This window comes from Acanthisitta chloris, unplaced genomic scaffold (genome assembly GCF_000695815.1).
Source record: "Acanthisitta chloris isolate BGI_N310 unplaced genomic scaffold, ASM69581v1 scaffold11922, whole genome shotgun sequence".
In the NCBI taxonomy this organism is placed as follows: Eukaryota; Metazoa; Chordata; class Aves; order Passeriformes; family Acanthisittidae; genus Acanthisitta; species Acanthisitta chloris.
The window spans coordinates 130094-149795 of NW_008661098.1; the positions used below are offsets into that span (position 1 = coordinate 130094).

The 19702-nt window shown below is 43.0% G+C and overlaps 1 protein-coding gene across 1 annotated transcript in view; it reads left to right on the forward strand.

Annotated features, from left to right (window-relative positions):
- The window catches only part of FBN1 (fibrillin 1), a 130885-nt gene extending 116336 nt beyond the window's left edge, over positions 1-14549 (forward strand). Inside the window, exons 53-64 of the mRNA XM_009070106.1 lie at positions 951-1073; positions 1500-1631; positions 2233-2358; positions 2915-3121; positions 3866-3991; positions 4186-4308; positions 5220-5336; positions 6082-6210; positions 7015-7134; positions 10376-10607; positions 11647-11821; positions 13278-14549. Coding sequence (XP_009068354.1) covers positions 951-1073; positions 1500-1631; positions 2233-2358; positions 2915-3121; positions 3866-3991; positions 4186-4308; positions 5220-5336; positions 6082-6210; positions 7015-7134; positions 10376-10607; positions 11647-11821; positions 13278-13667 — 2000 coding nt within the window. The 3' untranslated portion in view covers positions 13668-14549. The remainder of the gene's footprint in view (positions 1-950; positions 1074-1499; positions 1632-2232; positions 2359-2914; positions 3122-3865; positions 3992-4185; positions 4309-5219; positions 5337-6081; positions 6211-7014; positions 7135-10375; positions 10608-11646; positions 11822-13277) is intronic.
- Positions 14550-19702: the final 5153 nt, after the last annotated feature.

A 19702-nucleotide genomic window follows, 5' to 3' on the forward strand; every position in this document is an offset into this window, starting at 1 on the left:
CATTTTTATGTGCATGGTTCTTACTGAAGTTGTGGAACTTTTTGCTGCAGAATATTAGTGAGGCCACAAGTATAAATTGACCCAGAGAGAGGTTATACAAATTTGTGTGGGAATCCATCAGTGGAAATTAAGCTTGATAGTTTGGTTGTGGCTTTTGGCTGTGGAAGTCCTTAAACTGAGAGGCTGTATCAGGGGAAATATCTCTGCATATGAGGATTTTTAATATTCATCTCCTCCTGTTACAACCAGAGAGAGGAGAATGTCCTAGGACTTTCTGACACTCTCTTCTGACCTGACACAGCTGTTCTGGAATTATCTGCCACAATCTATTTCTTTGCAGGCCCATACAAAAGAATGCTTTTACTTTTGCATCAGGTTGCATTAGTTTTATATACGGTTAGAGCTTCATTCACTTCCCTGTGGAATTTGGGTGAAAGCTCAAATTGCAGAGGAGTTGTTAGCGGAGTACATAAACATCACTATATAGCAGTCATTACTCAAGTAGTTCAGAATGTATGTAAATGCACTTCAAAATAACATCTCCAGTAAGGATTTTGCTTGATGGAATTTAGTTTATGAAGAAGCTGAATAAGTGCATGTAGAATTTAAAAAAAGCCCAATCATAAAAACTGAGCCTAGATATAAAAATGACACAGTTTTAACTGAGCCAGTATTTTGGCAGCATGGATCTGGAAATTATTTCCCTTGGCTGCTTGTGCTGAAGGTACTGAAACTTCAGGTAGCTGTGCAAACATCTTGGTGTGCATGGTGCCTGCTTCTGTGAAGAAATCCATAATGAGTAGAACCTTGGGTGCACAACTATAAAAATTTAGCCCTCAGGAAACTGGGTGTGTGGTGTTGCTTGTACCTAAAGCCTGTGCACTCAAGTCTGCTGAGTTTTACACAAGTGTGTCTCACTTCCCCCATGGTCTTTGTCTCTCCAACTGCAGATGTCAATGAGTGCATTCAGAACCCTCTGCTCTGTGCTTTCCGCTGCGTGAACACTTTTGGATCCTACGAGTGCAAGTGCCCTGGGGGGTATGTTCTGCGCGAGGACCGGAGAATGTGCAGAGGTAAAGCTCCTACCAGACTCTCACAGTTATGAGATAATGATTCCAAGTTCCTGCAGAGGCAGGGCTCTGACTCACTGCACTATTGGGCCAGAGTTTTAATCCCAGGAAGTAACTGAGTCAGAAGGAATTTGGTATGAAATTCTATGGTTTGCATTATGCGCTTGATTGTACTAGCCCTGTCCTACCAGTAAACTTATCCATCTGCCTAAAGTGAGGTCATATCAGATGATGTGGTTTTGTCTTGCCCTAAAAATGGGCATTTGGGAGAAATCAATTTGCTCAAGGCCAGTATATTTTATGGTTAGTTTAGAACAATAAATGTATGTATATGGTTTGATTACGATTGAGATTCCAAAGTCAGAATTTACTATTGTGAATTTCCAGGATTGTCTCTCTATATAATGAAGTCTAAACCTTGTGTTTTAGATCAGAATGAGTGTGAAGAAGGAATTCACGACTGTGACTCAAAACAGATGGAGTGCAAAAACCTAATTGGCACCTATATGTGTATCTGTGGACCTGGTTATCAGCGCAGACCAGATGGGGAAGGCTGTATAGGTGAGTGACACTGAAGTGTTGAAGCTCTTGAAACACACAGTTCCTCAGCAGAGCTAAAAATTCTGGAGTTAACAAAATGTTAAGAACTCAGGGGAAGAATTGCACAACTACCTGTGTAATGGATCTACTGGTGTGGTACACACTTTGCTGTGCTGTCCAGGTGTGGGCAGTAAGTAGAAAATCTGGACGTGGTTGTCTTTACAATCAGTTTATACTGCTGCTGCTGAATTGCCCTGAGGGAAGAAAGCAGAGATTTGGGTCTGTTGCTGTAGGCTTGTTTATCTCTGTTAGCATGAATGAGAGTAGATCTGAATTGTTTTTAAGCCATGGATGGCATTCAGAATTGCAGCTGTAACTACAAAAATGTTTGAAAACCAGTGATGAATATATTGCACAGAAAATGTAGTAACAAAATATACGATATTTTGAGCCAGATGGGCATTTTTCCTCTGAAAATTGTATAAAAGAGACTTTTAAAGTAAAAGAAAAAATAAAGTTTAACCAGGTAGAATGCACAGCTTAAGAATTCCATACAAACCTCTCTAACCTGGATTAATGCAGCAATCAACTTGATTTTTGTCATGTAATTTCCAAACCACAGATGAGAATGAATGTCAGACCAAACCTGGGCTCTGTGAGAATGGCCGTTGTGTGAACACGGTGGGAAGTTACAGGTGTGAGTGCAACGAGGGATTCACTGTCAGCGATGCCCAGGACGAGTGCCTTGGTGAGTCCCACATCGACACCTGAATGAGCAGTCACTTGGACAGCAGCAGCTGTGGCTGAAATTAAGCTTAGAAATGTACAGTGAGTAAACACACTCTCGAATTTACCTGCCTCTGGAAGAAGTCTTTGTACGTAGGTGCCCTCTTGCAAGTTGCTTCTTCCCATGCTCACTGTATGCCTGTGTCAGTCAGGCTGGTTGGGGTGACTCGCTGTGAAAGCTGACTGACTGTTCCATGGTTTCAGTCAGCCAAAAACTGCTCTAACATTGCTTTGGTCCTGATTTTCAGCCAGTCCTTTTTCTCTGGGTTCAAACATAAACACCTATTTTTATAAGCATATTGTAAGTTGTCTTCCACCTTTTGCTAAATTTCCTGTCTTTGTTTCCCTTAGATGTCATGCTCTCTTTCTTAGTGCTGGTAGTCTGTCGCTCTCAGTTCCACAGTCTCAGGGTGAAGTATGCCCTTTCTGTTATCTTCCTGACTAAATTCCCAGTATCTCATGACCCTCTGGAGGTCGTCACCATTAGGATGCTCTGTGATGCATCATTTGTCTTCCAGACAACAGGGAAGGCTACTGCTTCATTGAAGTCTTACAAAGTATGTGTCAAATCGGATCAAGCAACAGGAACTCTGTCACCAAGTCTGAATGCTGCTGCGACGGTGGCCGAGGCTGGGGGCAGAACTGTGAGGTCTGCCCCTTCCCAGGCACTGTGGCCTTCAAGAAGCTTTGCCCTCATGGCCGAGGATACACATCTAGTGGAGCAGGTACTGGCTTTTCTGTTAAAGATTCTCTTAGATAATGCCAAATTCAGTCATAAATTATAAGCTCTTATTATGCAGATTTGAACACTGTGAGGTCCTAAATGTTTTGGACATCAGTTGAAATAGTCAAGGCCAGGCTGGATGAAGCTTTGAGCAACCTGATCTAGTGGGATGTGTCCCTGCCCATGGCAGGGTGGGGTGGGACTAAGTGATCTGTAAGATCCGTTCCAACCCCTAAATTCTATGATTCTATGATGATTCTATGAAATTTTCTGAGAGCTTTCATGTAGAGAGAGTACAATCCTTCAGGAAGAGGAGGGAGCATAGCCAAAGGCCCTGTGTGACCAGACATACATCTCATCTTTGCAGATACTTTGCTTGCTGATTGACTGACATGTGCTCAGATGGGAATTTGCACTCTAACATTGGAGTGTGTTGCAGGTGCACATCAAGAACTACTTGTGTACACAAAAGCAAAATGATGTTTGATTTGTGGAGGCTAATACATGGTCAGCTCTGGTTGTTCAGTTCCACTTATGGCTTGTTCATTGTAGTTGAAAGTTAGATTAATGCTCCATTCTGTATTTTTCCACTTAGTATTTCTCCTTAATCTGTGCAATATTTCATTATTTTATGTAATTATTTTATGTATGGTGTGAGTTTCTTTATGTCAGGTCAGAGGAATCTATTGAAGCTTTCTAAAACCTGTTCTTGTCCCTTTGAGAGCTAACCCTTGTTTAATTGCAGATATTGACGAGTGCAAGGTTATCCACGATGTCTGCCGTAATGGGGAGTGCATCAATGAGAGAGGATCTTACCGGTGTCTGTGCAACCCTGGCTATACTACAGATATAACTGGCACCCTTTGCATAGGTAGGGTTTTCATTGTGGTGTTTGTATATAAAGTTTATTACTAAGACATGACTTGAAAAATGAGAAAACACAGCGTCATTCATTAGAAGGCTTTAGGGATTTTGATTGTCTTCTGATCTCTCCTGAACATTTTGAAAGATGTCATCACGAATCTTGGTTGCCAGCACTGAAGTATGTGCTTTTGCTGCTTCTAGATCTGAATGAATGTAATGAGTCTCCCAAGCCTTGCAATTTCATCTGCAAAAACACAGAGGGGAGCTTCCAGTGTTCATGTCCCAAAGGGTACATTCTGCAAGAAGATGGGAGAAGCTGTAAAGGTAAAAGTCAAGAAAGCAGTTTACTGCAGAAACTCTTTGTTTCACGGGGAAAAACAAATGGAAGGACGTTTAAATTATGCAAATCTGTCTCCTTGATTCATGTGAGTATTTCCACTAAAGACTGTGGAAGTGGCCTGTGTAGGATGGAGCTGGAGTTTCAGTTAGTTCTTTGATGGTCTGGATGGACAATATACCCACAGCGATTTTTGCAGGTTGATGGCAGCTGATCTTAAAAGATTTTGTAACCAATAGTATATATGATTGGCCTTATTTTGGTAACCATGTTGGTTAAGCCGTATTATTCAGTGACAAATGAATTGTAATGGATGCAAAGATGAGCATGGTTTGCAGTGCATTGCCCAGCATCAAGGGTTTTAACCTGCTGCTTCTGCAGCAAGCTGGATAAGGCACAGCAAAGCAGGACAGGCTTTGAAATGTTCATTACAATTCCATATATTTATATATCTTGGTAGCAAAGATCTGACTGAAACCACAAAAGTTAGAGCAGCAATTCTAAACTTGGCATGGAGAACAACTGTGTAATTTGTTGTTAGCATTTCAATATTTCTTTTGGAGTAACAGTGTGCTTCAGTGCAATGCTTTTGTCCAGTCTGCCAGATCTTCTCATGAAGATGGTGACTTCTCATTTGTTGTCTGGGCAGACATGTATTATGTAACAGCAACTTTCAGACAGATGAGAGTGGTGTCTGTAATTCAGTGTTAGCATGGGCACTAGTGTAGCTCCAAAGTCCATTTCATTACATGTGGGACTTCATGTGAGAGGAACTGGAAATCAGTGTGGAAAGTGAGATGTAGATTCAAAAGGCTTTATTTGCTATGTTATTTATTTGTAATCCCTTCTTTCTAAGTCCAGGGAACATAAGTGAAAGATATTTTCTTGGCTTCTTTAGATCTTGATGAATGTGCAACAAAGCAGCACAACTGCCAGTTCCTTTGTGTCAACACTATTGGGGGTTTCACCTGCAAATGCCCTCCTGGATTCACTCAGCACCACACAGCCTGCATTGGTAAGTGTCATGGGAAGGTGGACACAGATTTGGAATTTATTACTGACCCTTATTCCAAAAGCAAAGTAGCAAGGAGGTAAAATCATCTTCCTGAGAAACCAAATGGAAACACTGGCCAGTTCCACCAGAGCAGAACATGCAAAGAGGTCCTCCCACTTACTTCCCTTGCTTTCATATAATCTGTGTCTTTGAATTTTGCACTTGCAGGAACCAGACAGTAAAACCCCCAATTTGTAGTTCTTGCCTTACCTTTTCTTACCCATTGAGCAAAAAAGAGTTCTGTTTCTGTTCTTGTAGTTCATTGCAGAATCCATGTTAGAGATCACGTCAAGGCTTCTTGAAACAATAACTGTGAGACATACATTTCTGCAGTTGTCCTTTAAGCACATACCCATTGTATCTGTGGAAATGTAAAACTAAACTATTTCCAGCAAAATACACTCTCTGCTCTGGAATTTCGATCCTGCTTGTGTGTCAGTCTGATGATCCTCTGTTATGGGTGTGAATTGTGGGGGATTTGAAGACTAGAACACCAAACTCCGTATTCTTGGTGAAAAAAAGGACTGTTTCCCTTCCCACAGTTGTGTTTCCAAATTTACAAGAAGCTAATACAAGCTCTCCTGTAGTGCAAAGTGAAACTAAGAGGGCAGTGAGAGCTGCATTAGTCATGTGCCTTTGCCTCCTGCCACAACCTGCTCCTTGTTAGCAGGCTACAAACTAACATCAAGGCTTTGGTTTCCTTCAGATAACAACGAGTGTGCTACTGAAATCAACCTCTGTGGGGCAAAGGGAATTTGCCAGAATACGCCAGGAAGTTTTGTGTGTGAGTGTCAACGTGGCTTCTCACTCGATCAGACTGGGCAGAGCTGTGAAGGTAGGTACAACACGCTGCATTTAACTTGGCCTTCTCTTGCTTCCTCCATCTTCTCTCTGTCATCCGAGGAAGGACCTATGGAGTAAGCACCAAAACCTATGGAGTAAGCATGTGCAGATTGAAGGGAGTCCAGAAATTGAGCAATAGGGCAGGATTTCTTTCCATGGGCCTGAATAGACAAATGCATTGCAGGATGCTAAAGAGCTGGACAGATATTTTCTGAGGAGATGTCAATTTAGCTTGGAATGTTTTAACTTAAGTGTTGTAAGTTCAGTGAACTTCTGATGAATCCTGCATGGATCTCTGTGGGACTCACCAAGGACAGGAAGTCTTGCATCTCCAAGGCAACCTGCTAAAGAGAGAGTTCAAGGGCTGTAGGCTTTATTCCTCTGGGCCTCTAGTGTTTGGTTTGTTTTGGAAAGAGATATTCTGGGATTCCTGGGTTGGATGCCTGGGTACATGTATGGGTCTGTCTGCCATGGAACTGGGACCCTTAGGAAAGCATTGGGGATCCCATATACAAATGGTGTTCTGCTGTCTGCCTCATAGCAGAATGCAAAAACTCTGAAAATTACGGGTGAACGTGAACTTTTCCATGGTTTTCAGCCCTAAATTACTTGCTGTGGAGCCTGAAATCCAAACCTGAAAGGCCCAAAGTGGTCTCTCAGCACTGAGCAGGTTTTTCAAAGAACCCGAAATATACCTCTCTGTATATATATGAACATACATGATTATTTGTAACATACTTTTCAAATATAATTTGAGCTTTTCTCCCCAATCTGAGTGTGTCTTTCACCATTTTAGATGTTGATGAATGTGATGGAAACCACCGGTGTCAGCATGGCTGCCAAAATATAATTGGAGGATACAGGTGTAGCTGCCCACAAGGATATCTCCAGCATTACCAGTGGAATCAATGTGTTGGCAAGTCACTTTTGCTAATTCATATATTCAAATGCACATTTCCTTTGTTAGCAGCAAGCAGTGAAGGGCAATGGTGGTGCAGTTTGCTGTATTTTCTTTTTCTGATTATAATTTGCTAAGCTCAGCAGAGTTTGATTACCAGTGTGCACTCCTGGGAAAGGCAAAGGGATATGAAGCACCCAGTAGTCTGTGTCCTGGTTCAACAAGTGTTAAGCACAAAATTATCCTTATTGGAGCTAGAAGTTGTATTGACTTTGAGTGAACTTGTGTTCCTTGTGTATTTTGTGGTCTGAACAAAGGAAATCTTACTCAGCCTTGCAACAGTCTGTGCTTAGACACAGGTCCTGACTAAGAGCAGATGGTAGATTGAACCTGGCAGAACTACAAGTTTGGATTGTTAAATTATAAAATTCAACTTCTGGCCCAAAGCATCTAAAATTGTATTCAAATCCCATTTGATCTGTGCTTTTGTCATTCTGACAACACCTACAGGCTGCTGTGCTTAAGCCCCTTCTCAGTACAGAATTAACATCTGTTGTATTTGAGCAAAGCTGCTGCTATCTGTCTAAAGGTGCTTCCTTGCAGCTTTGAATACAGTTTACAATGAGTGCTTAATTCTGTTTATAAGTAACAAATGTTAGTGCTCTTTAGTTATGTTAATAACTAAAATACACTGGTGAATTAAAATGCCTATTTCTTCCCTATCCAAACTTTGTTTCTATCCCAAGTCTCTGAGCCCTCATAGATGTAGCTGCATGTGCAGAGTATTGATGCTGGATATGACTTGAGCAGTCAGAACTGCAGCAATCATGGGAAAAGCCCCTGCACATTTCAGCAGTGTAGTATGTAGCATATTCAAACGAGAAACAGGAATCATTTTTCCTCTGGTGACAGTTATGTGCAGTTTTCATCACGTTTAATGGGCTTCGTGGAAGCAAGTCTTGTGTGGGTACCCAGAGATGTGTTTGATGACCTCTGAGAACAAAGGGCTTTATAACTCATTGTTTGGCTTTCTTTGCTTTCAGAAACATAAAAATGCCTTTGCTTGTTATCACTGTGGTGCTCTGGGGAGGTCTCTGCTTTTAATTTTGCTTACCAAACCTCCTGACATTTTATGCAGTCCTTGCTGTGACATTTGCTTGCTTGTGCTCTAGCACTCTATGCCTGTAACATACAGAGAAAAAGCAGGGAGCACAAACATATGAGGGTTTTAAGTGTTAATTAAATTAGCAGAGTTTAGGGCTGAATCAGAATTTAATCTGCAGGAGGATAAAAAAACAAACCAGCACTGTCACATCTGGCTGCTGGAGGACACTGTGGAATCTGAAACAGTGCAGTGCTGAGTTTTGCAAAACATCTTGGGTGTTTCCAAGTTTTCCTGGGTGAAAGCATGTAACTCAGTATAATTCCAAACCAGGTCTATAAAGTTGCTCCAGATTTTGAGCCCATTGACTACTGTTTAGATTTAGACAGGGAATAACAGTTTCAAAATGCACAAACACTGGTATTTCCCCCACTGAAAGAAAGGCCTTGGCACTAAAATACTGGTCACCAGAAACTTCACCAGGGAAAACTACTCTAAGAGTCACAACTGGGGCAAGACTCAGCCAGCACTTCCACCTTCTTGGACTTGGGACAGTCCAGGGAGAAACCCAAAGCTGCAGGGAAGGGGGATTGGTTCCCTCCATCCTCATGGCATCTCTCCTTGCTGGAGGTGAGCACGACAGAGCTGCCATGCATGGGGGAGCAAGGCTGGGGCCTGACAGCACAGCTCACGTAGAGTCTGAAGCTTCCATAACTGTTTGGGGTTTTTCACTTTTTCTTATTATTTTTTCCTTCAACAACCACCAAAAACATGGGAATTAACCTCAGTAGTGTCCACGCTCTTGCTGCTGGGGAGTGTGGTGAAATGAGCATATCTGTTCACTGTAACCTTCTGTGGCCTAGACACGCATTTATGATGTTGACATAATTGCTGTTAGGTGTGACAAATACTGAAACATGACTCTGAGTTTATGGCAAACCCCTGCAGGCTTGGGGAATACAGAATTCAGCCCCAGGTTTTAATACTTTGTGGTCTCCACATGTTCTGTAACTGTATATGCATAAGATACTTATCTAGTTCTCCTGGGTGTACCACAGGAGAAAGATCCATGTAATAACGTTTTTCCGTGACAATTCCTTCATATTCCTTGGCAATCCCAACTCTGCAAACAGTTTGTGTCTTTTTTAGCTTATTTAATGAAGCGTTCAGGGACTTTTGATGTTGCTGCAACACATTTAGATAATCACTGAAGAATGCTTTGGTTCCTCCCATGTCTTGTGCTGTCTGTGACTGCATCCCCTGCTCAGGCAATTCCATAGTGCACCATGCTGTAAATCAGGCTGCAAGAAGGAAAGGCATTGCTTTTAAATAAAGGGCAAACAGCACATTGTTTAGAAAAAGACAATAATGCTCTGACTTAGTACTTCCTCTCCTGTAACCTGGATGCTGAGGTCAGAGATGCTGCTCTGTACTCTCAGAGGGCATTTCTGATGTGTGTGCACACACACATGCAATGCACAATGGGGAACATTAGCTTTCAGAACTTTTGGGAGCTATGTGCAAACCAGACAAAAAAAAATCAGACCAACTACCTTTCAGAAAGTAGCCATTTACAGTAAATAAGCCTGAACTGACCTCAAACTCCTACACTACCACACTTGGGAAGACTGGAAAAGGGCTGGCTCAGAATGTGGCAGTTTTTTATACTTACAGCTGCTTTTATTTTTATTTTACTCCTTGTTCCTGTGCCTTACCTGTACCTAATGCTTAAATGTGAGGGTGTAGGGAGGAATTTTTAGTGCCTGGAAAAGGTGTCTGGGCTTGATTCCTTATTCTTTTTCCTTTAATGTTGAATAGCATTATGGACAAGGCATTGTTGGACTAGATTGTTGGCTGTACAAAGTTTTATTCTTCTCAGTTGTTTCTGGAACAAAAAAAAAAAGGCTAAAAAATGAGCATGAGCTGACGTGGCATGAAACATCTTCTGTAGAGTAGCCCAAATACTGCTGTGTTGTATGGTTATAGTCATCTCCTAGCGACTGCTGCTCCAGCCAAGGGTGAGGCCAAGGCCTGTTCTGTGCTGTGTCCATCTGATGTGGCAGCATGTTTAGCAGCAATCAAGCACAACTTTCTAGGAGTAGGCTGGACTACACCTGAGAGTAAAACTTAACATGGTATGTTCTGCTTCTTTTCCAGATGAAAACGAATGTCTCAGTGCACACATTTGTGGAGGAGCATCTTGCCACAATACTTTGGGAAGCTATAAATGTATGTGCCCTACTGGATTTCAGTATGAGCAGTTTAGTGGAGGTTGCCAAGATATCAATGAATGCGGTTCTGCACAAGCCCCATGCAGTTATGGTTGTTCAAACACTGAAGGTGGCTATGTCTGTGGATGTCCACCTGGTTACTTCAGAATAGGACAAGGGTAAGGGATTCTCATTTTAAACTAACAGATACCAAGGGGACAGAGTCCACTCCTTTCTTTGTAGTGAGGTGCAGCAGAACCAGGGGGATTGTCAGCAATTAAAGAGGGATAGGACTGGGGAGGTGCTCAAGAGTTGGATGCACCTGTCGATGTTGGAGTTGTGGGGGGATCAGGTAACTGTTGGAAGGGAGGATTTTAATGCTTATTGACATTTGCTCAGGGCTACCAGGTTCAATCATCTCTTTTAAGCTACTGCTTTCACCCCTCCTGCACACCTCAGCAGCTAGCCAGGCCCTCTGAGTTTGCCACTTGGGAGCTCATACACCTTGCTGTGATTTGTGGTGTGTCATTTGTCTCCTTAAAAATAACCTAGTGAAACAAACATTAATAATAACACCACTGCCAGCTGCAAAGAGAAATTACATTGTACAAGTGACTTCACCTGCTGGCTGGAATAACGATTCTGTATGCTCTTATATTCTTGTATGTTCCATATTCTTCTTTGTTTTCAAGGATTATTTTTTTTAAATAAATGTCTGCTTTATTGAGAACACCAATTTTGACTTGCCCCAGTGAGAGTGTTAGGGCTGTGCATCATAGATGACCAAGCAACCCAAATGGAAAGCAGAAAGACTGTGCCTTAAATTTTAGAAGTGAGTAAAAGCTTTGGGATGCATTTATGAAAGACCTCACTTTGCAGACTTTGCAGCAGTTTCTGAAAATTGGTCTCTTTAAATGTGTTCCAGGCTGGATAACAGAAACTACTAATATCAACTCAGAGCTTAAGCCTCTGTTTTTGAAACTGTTAGATATTGGCAGGTCTCGCTTGGGCAAAGCCTTGTGGAGCCAGACTCTTGAAATCAGAGGTAGCTGCACTGTGATTCAGTGAGAATTTTGTCTGTTGACTCCAGCAGAAATTTTTCCTAGGAAATGAACACAACATAATTGCTTTATTCTTTGTACTCACAGGCCCCCAAATTCAGCTTTTGATAAGATCTGTGTCTCACTGGAATTAATTTTGAATTTCTTCCTTCCTCAGACACTGTGTTTCTGGAGTGGGGCTAGGCAGAGGTCAAGGACAAGAGCTTTCACTCAGTGGAGAAGTAGACGACAACTCCCTCTCTCCAGAAGCTTGTTATGAATGTAAAATCAATGGCTATCCCAAGAGGGGAAGGAAACGCAGAAGCACTAATGAAACTGCAAGTGAAGCAGAGGTAATTGACCCTTTTGGGGGAAAAGGGTTTGCAGTTGTCTTGCAAAAGCTGGACTTGGAAGGAGGTGTGCCAAGAGACAATGCCTCAGGAAAAATCTACACCCCAAACAAACTATACCAAAGCTGGGTTTGGATGTCAGGTAGTGTTTGTGGGCTTTCTGAGGGTTTACACTGTCATTAGGCAAAGGTCATGCTCTGAAGCCCCTGTGTGCCTAATATCTATGTTGTAACAAATACTAGAATATGTGCCCACCAGCTGTGTAGAGAGCAGTCCACTCGGCAGCAAATCGGGCTCTGCTGCCAGAGGGCAGCAGGTGTGAGAGCTTCGTGTGACCTTGTGGCCATAAAGGCAGGATGTGTTAGTCAGGGTGGATGTGGACCCTGCCAAGCAGTGCTGTATTGTGTGGCTGGGGCTGGAGCCCTCTCCAAAGCAAACACAGAGCTCTGGACAGGCACGCTTACCTGGAGGGAGGCCAGAGCTGCAGCCGTTCCTGGGGCTTGTCCAGAGTGTTGCCATCCTGGGGCCAAATCTACCAGCCTAAAATATAACTGAGATACAGAAGACTCTGGTAAAATGTTGTCAGTCCATCACTGCTCTGAGCTAGGTGTCACCTGGACTCTCTGCTCATGTGTATGTGCCAAAGAACTTGCTTTTCCACACACAAACGTGAGGGATTCAGGAGCTTGTTTGCTGTTTCCATTAGATGTTCAATGCATCAATGCTAACACGGGAAGACAGGAGAGTGTTTTTGCCCAAAGAGTGTGGACATTTGATTTTGGGCACAGTAGGGTTGTAAACTGTATTTCTTCCATGTGTTTCACTACTCTCTGTGATTAAGTGCTGGATTTGTCTCATAGGTGATGTAGAGCTTCCCTTGCTTTCCAACTGAAAATGTTGCTGCTGATGTGCTGTTTGAAATGTTACCATTTTGTCACTGCAGTGTGACTCATGGGGAGTCCAGTCAGAGGTGGGGGGTGAGGCTGCCTTTCCAGCACTCTGCTGCACCTGCAGGCTGCTGTGGCTCCACACCTAAGCAAAGTGAATCTTGCAAAGCAGAAAACTCCCACCTAAATGATGTGCCTCCCCCACAGCTCCTGCTCTCCTTTGCTCATTGTTCTCATTAGCAGAGAGGAGAAGTGTGTCTTAGCTGCTCTCTTTGTGGGAAGCTGATCATGGGCTCCAAGTGTAGGGAGGCTTTGTCTGGCAGCAGGACCCATGCACAGAAACTTCCAGGGCATGTCTCAAGCTCCAATTATCCATGCAGGGATGGTGACAAAACACTGGACTTCATCCTGAAAAGTCCTAGGCCCATAATAGTGGATTTGACAGATGATGTTACAGAAGTTCCTTTTTCAAACAGTTTAATTAATAATGAATGAGATGGGTGAGAAATACATAGAGGCACACGTGAAATGCTCTCCGACAAAGCCAACTAACACCCTTTGTTCTTGTGCAGGAGCAGCAAGAGCTGGAGCCACCCATCAGTCTGGCCAGCTGGGATATTGAGAAAGCAGCAGTCTTCTCCATCAACATCTCGGATCTCAGTAACAAAGATCGCATCCTGGAACTGCTTCCTGCCCTGACAACACTGACAAACCATAACCGATATTTAATTGACTCCGGAAATGAAGATGGTTTCTTTAGAATCAATAAGAAGGACGGGATAAGTTACCTTCATTTCACAAAGAAGAAGCCAGTGCCTGGAAACTATTCATTACAAATCAGTAGTATTCCACTCTATAAAAAGAAGGAACTTAACCAGCTTGAAGAGAAACATGACAAAGACTACCTCAGTGGTGAGCTGGGAGATAACCTGAAAATGAAAATTCAGATATTGCTTCATTAATTCATCAACCAAAGACCAAATAATTAAACCAAAGATAGATAGGTAGGACTGAATATTTCTCCCAATCAGATTCTCCATATCATAGGTACAATTTTACATGAGTACATTTGTATGAACAAGCACTATTATATTACCACATAAACAAGGTACAGGATGAATACCCTAGCTCAAAACTACCACTTTCTCAGGCTTTTACGTGTAGCTGAGCTACCTTGATATGTTGAATCTTGAAAACTGGGACTTTTATCATTGGAAGTTGGCCACTGATGCTGAGACACGTCATCATTTCAGCAGAGGTACAAGAATGTGCTTTCAACTGATGGACAGCTCTATTTTTGTAATTCTTAAACTTTGCTTCTCCAACTACAACTTACTAGGTCAGCCATTTATGATATCCATTTGGTGCTAGTAAATTTTCAACCTAGATTTATAAATGCACTGTAATATTTACACAACTTAGAAGCCAAAATTGCCATTATTCAGTCTAAATACTTCAATCAACCAAAGTTAGCTCAGTAGTTTATCTCAGTTATGCCTATAATACATTACATGTAAATTAAGTGTGTGTATACTGTAATCATGCTATTTTTATCAATGAAGCATTTGTAAACTAGATTAATAATACCCTTAATGTGAGGGTTTGTAATGGTGCTTATAAGACCAACTACTTGTTAACTGTATACACAAACCTGATGATAAAGTTTCTGTGACTTGCCAAATGCACTGAGGTCAGTAAGGACCATTAAACATTCTCAAAAGTCAGATGACAATCAGTGCCATCCTACACCATGACATATTGTAACGTGTCAGGAGTACCCATAGTCATTCATATCAACAAGGGTTCAATGTCATAAATGTCACAATAAAACAGTTTGTTTTTTTAGTTTATTCTGTGGCCTTGTGTTCTTGCTAAAAGTGTGATAAACTGCATTCTTACACTTCAGGATTTGTCAGTAGGGTTGGCTGTGTATCTGTCTGTGTGTCCAGGTGATTTCTCCTTGAAGGTGTGATGCTCCTGTTCATTCTTCATGCAAAGGAAGAACAGAAGGAATACAGAAATCTTCACAAATCTAACCAGCAGTGGACCTCTCTCAAGTTATCGAGTGGCTCCAGAAAGCAAATTAGAACTTTTCCAATGATGTGACCTGAATAGTAACTTGGCAAGCCAAAACATGCAGAAATGGATGTTAAATCGTTATACAGAAAACACAATTCATTTGAAAAGTTTTGTTTGCTAAAACTGCCTTGACTTAAGATATTTATTCTTTTACCCCCTCTTCAACAGCTACTGTCAAATCACCCAAGCCTGGTAATAAAGGGATAATCCAATACCAAAAGCCATCACAAGATGTGGCTGGTTTTAATATTAAATGAATTCTTCAGAGATGTGGGTGTTCCTGTGTATGCAAACACCATGGTGTGTCTTTAGCAGCAGCAGAACATTGTACTGAGGTGTGATGCTATGAAATCTGCAAGAAAAAGTGCAGCAAACAGTGTTGCTGAAACTGCTGATGGGACAGCACTGTAGTTGATAGAGGGAACATGCATTGAGCTATAAGAGCTCTGGAAGGGAAATGTACTGTAATAATTCACCCCAAATTGTATTCTTTTCTGTAATTAGATTTCAGCTCTCTTTGATTTCTTCTGCGTAACAAATAGAACTAGATAAAAAATGGAGCTTGTGCACAGAGTTACTTGGATATTTTTAATGGACCATGCCTGGACTTTATTTATTAGTGTGCCAAAATGTTGAACAGTGTTTTGTCCACATGTTGTGTTACTAAGGCGAGATATAGTCAGCAGATAACAGTTGTGAATGGCACTCTTATTTCAGCAGGTTGGGAGTGATTTTTAGTGCCAGTTTGCATGATTGTACGGTTTATGCTTATGTGTATGATTTAAGTGTTTTCTCTCAGCCCTTGAACACTGAGAGGAACTCAGAAAAATGATTTCAGAAAGACCTGTCAGGACTCTGTCCAGTGGAGCTGGTTTGCATTTATGCTCTGTATAACACCTTGTGATGCCAAAGGTTCTTTGATTGTTTTCCAGTGTTCCAGCCCCGGTGTTGCCTGCACAGTTCTGCAAATTGCCTTTCTTATGCTGCAGAAACAAGAAATCTTGACAGCATCTCTTTTAGTGATTTGAAAATGGAAAGCCCAATCTTGCTGTACCAATCTGCACATAAAAATCCATCTCCTTGTGCACTTATTCATGTCTCTTTGCAGCAGTGCCCTTTAACTGGGATGTCGTTTTTGCCTGTCAATATTAGTTGCTGTATGTGTACAATTGTTTGCATTAGTTTGAATTTCTGCAGCTTCCATAGCGTGTCAGTGAAGCACAAAGGTTGCATAATCCCATTGCGTGAGACCTGCAATTAAAAACTGGTTTGTAACTTACAGTGTGATTTTGAAATAATTTCCTTTCCTGTATTTGACTTGATAGTGGGATCCCAGAATGACTCAGGGCACTTGACAGGCCAAAGCAGAGGTCTTTGGGAATGTGTGTCCTCAAATTCAAGGAAATAGCAAAATGTTTAATGATTTGAAGGAATGGTGTGGCTTCTCTCTGCTGTGATTGTGCACAGGGCTCTGCACAGATGCATGCGTTGGAAAATAAATGCAATTTTTGGTTAACAGAGTTTAACAAAGATGACTTGTTACTGTACATACCGAATCATTCTCTTGTTGTGTGTTGTAACAGTATCTTGTAAACTTGACAGGCGACGTGTATTTTGGCAGGACATGACTGTTTCCACTGTCTCCCTTTTAAGCTGACTTTCAAAGGACCCCAAGTGTTTGCTTTCTTATGGCAGGTCCTGAAGGGTCATACTCAGGTTTTCTGTAAGATAAATATTCTACACTGTGATTCAAGTTCAGCTTTGTGCTTTGGAAGAGCTAATCAGGTCAAGACTTCTCAGCACAGACAGGCCTGAGCTGTTTGGAAAGCAAGGACCATGTCTTGTGTCTAACAGCTGCCTACACCTTCCTGGGATGAGGTTTGGGCACTGCCAGTCTCTGCCAGCAGCACCAGGACAGGTAAGTGTGTCACAAGGCGCCAAACCCACTGCTGTAAGCCAAGCTGGGGGTGGTGGCACTGGCATTGCCAAAACCGTCTCACCACTTTTAAAAATTGACGTTGGCTGTGAAGGAAATTTTAGGATTCCCCCTTGAAACTGATGCTGTACCTGAAGCATTAAAGCCTCACAGTATTCTTGTGGGTCTGATGGTTTCTGCCAAAATTAGCAAGGTTAACAGCTTATGTTGTGCTGCTACTGTCTGTAGTAGGCAGCAGATGAGGAGGAGACAGCTTCTCTTCTTTCAACTTCACTGCTGTGATGAGAAAATCATTGCCTTTTCATTTGTAGAAGGGGAGTCAGAGTCTGGCAGTGGATGAGGCTGGAGCTGCAGGAGCTGCATATCCCTCAGTGCCCCCAGCTGCCAGGTAGGACAGGAGCTATTGAGACACACCAGCTACAAAAAGTTGGCACATCTGGACCCAGGATCTTGTCTACTTCACCCTCTCCTCAGAGCAAGTCTTTTAGCTTGCAGGAGTGGCCAGCAGCTAAGGCCAAGATATGATGTACACCGGATTAATCCAGTAAATCTGGGTTGGCAATGTCCTACCAGAGTGTTCGCCCAGAGTAAGCCCTCATGTTATCACAATCTTGGCAGAATAACACTTGGCTAAAACTCTTGTGTTCAGAAAATCCCAGAGCTTCTAGTTGTTGCCTGGCCTGAGCACATTGGATGCCTGCAGAGACCTGTGCAGCCCCTGTGTGAGCTCCTGCAGTTACACATCTGTGTGGAGGGGCTCTGCGTGCAAACCGCGTTGGCAGCCCAGGGCTGGGGCATCCCATTAACCTGCAGGATCATGCTGGTTCTGGATGCTGTGAAAACTTGAAATAAGGCAAGCAGACAGCTGTAATCTGGGGCAAAACGTGCCATCATTTACACTAACGAAAATGTAAATGATTGCAGAGTTGCAGTAGTAGCAAGAGGGAAAGAAACACAGGGAGCAGAATGCTGCAATCATTGAGTGGCCCAAAATGCCCCAATGCATGTGGCTTCTGAGCACTCACACATGCTCATTCTGCACCAGTGCCTTGTGGTGGTCGTGGCAGGGTGCTGTGGTGTGGCCCAAATCACTGCACCCTTCACCAAGGCTCTTGGTGCTCCTGCAGACACTTCGAGGGTAACGCCTGGTCCCTCTGGAGTGAGCTGAGTGCTTTGGTTTGCCCAAAGATGAGACCCTCTTTCTATGCAGCAAAAACCTTGAAGATGTTGACTTCAGCTCTGACAAATTCCAAAAATCTGCTTCTGCTGTCCTTAAATCTTGCCAAATATTTCACACCCTCAAAACAAATGCTTTTGAGGAATATCGCGCCCAAGCCAACTTCTCAGTTACGAGCTTCCCCTTGAGTTCAGGAGAGGAACCCTGAGGTCCGAGAGGTCACCAAAGTGTTTGTTTTTGTGTTTTGGGCTCTCCTTTCTGTTTCTAACTGTGCACTGCAGCAATGGCAGAAAGCTGCCTGACCAGTGGGACCGTGCTGGCAAAGCTGGGCTGTAGCCCCATGGTGGTGCTGGCCAGTCCAGCATGTGACACTGCTGCTTGTTACTATACAGCCAAGTCCTCAGCCTGCTTAGACACATGCCCATATGTGCATGTAGAAATGTATGTGGGCTTTCGTGAAGAATCTAGACAGATAACTGTATTTCAGTACTTCCAGGCTAAAGTCATGCTGTGATAAACCTTTGTTAAGTACCCAGGATGAGCTTTTTCCCTCTCGAGCTGGACCCTTCCCTTGCACATGGCAGCAGTGTAGGCCCAGCCCTCTCCCTGGCTTGGCTCTCACATCTGCAGGTTTGTTTGTTTATGAGCTTCTCTATGGCTCCCAGGGCTGCAGTATGTGAGTGCCTCACTACACCCTTGTGAGGTTGGGATGTGTTTGTCATCCTTGTTTTACAGGATAGGAACTGAGAACCAGATGTTTTGGTTTGGGAGAGCCCATAGGCAATGGCTGTTCTGCCAGGAGCAGCCCCAAAGTACTGAGGTGTTTGTCTCTGGAGAGGAGGACAAGGAGCCACAGGGGCTCATCAGCTGTTGTGACAACCCCAGCAGGCACAAAGCCATGGGAACTGCCCCTCTGCACTAAAACGTGTCCCAGATGAAGCCTGGTGGAGCCCTGGCCTCTTCCCACACTCCAGAAAGCCAAGGGCATGACCCCGTGCTCCAGCACATACCCCCTGGAGTGGTTCTCTCCATAGGTACCCACCCAGGATCTGCTCCCACTGCAGATGCAGCAGCATCAGTTTTAAAAGCAAAATCAAATAGAACATCAATGCCCAGCAGTTTTCTCTGAAAAAAAAAAAAAAGATTTTGGATAAGTATCCAGGTCAGCAGGCTGCATGGGGATAATCAAAAGTGACACTGCTGATGAGCAGGACCTGGGCTCTGCCAGCTTGCCTGGCTTGTCCGTCAGGCTGCTGGATGAACCAGCCCAGAAAACAGGACTGCTTCTTAGTCTTCTGTGGAGGTTGATTCTTTATTCCTATCATTCCTGTGTGAGGTGATTTGGGGTGATTTTGTCTTGTTTGTGACAACCCAGGAGAAATCACTATTTTTAAGCAGCCCATCTGGGCCTGAGTTTGCCTGTAGCTGCAGTGCAGTACATGACTCAGTGGGTGAGCTTGGACAGGTAGCAAAGCTGTCTGGACTTTGTCACTTTGCAGTGTTGTGTGCATGGTTGCAGCTCTGTATAAATGTGTTGTTATTGTAATCATAATAAATTCTAGAGCCGTGAGAAATGTCTATAACCAAACCCAAACCAGGTGAAACTCCCCTGGTTTTGGGTTTCATTACAAACTCAAGGCTCAGGCCAGGTTTGTGGAGGTTCATGAACCTCTCTCTGAAGCTGGGCTGAGTTTCAAGCAATCATGGGCCAAGTTTCAGGCAAACCTAGGCCAAGTTTTGAGTAAATTTGGAACAAATTTTAGGTGAATAAGAGATGATTTATGATTTTAGGTTGAAACCATACA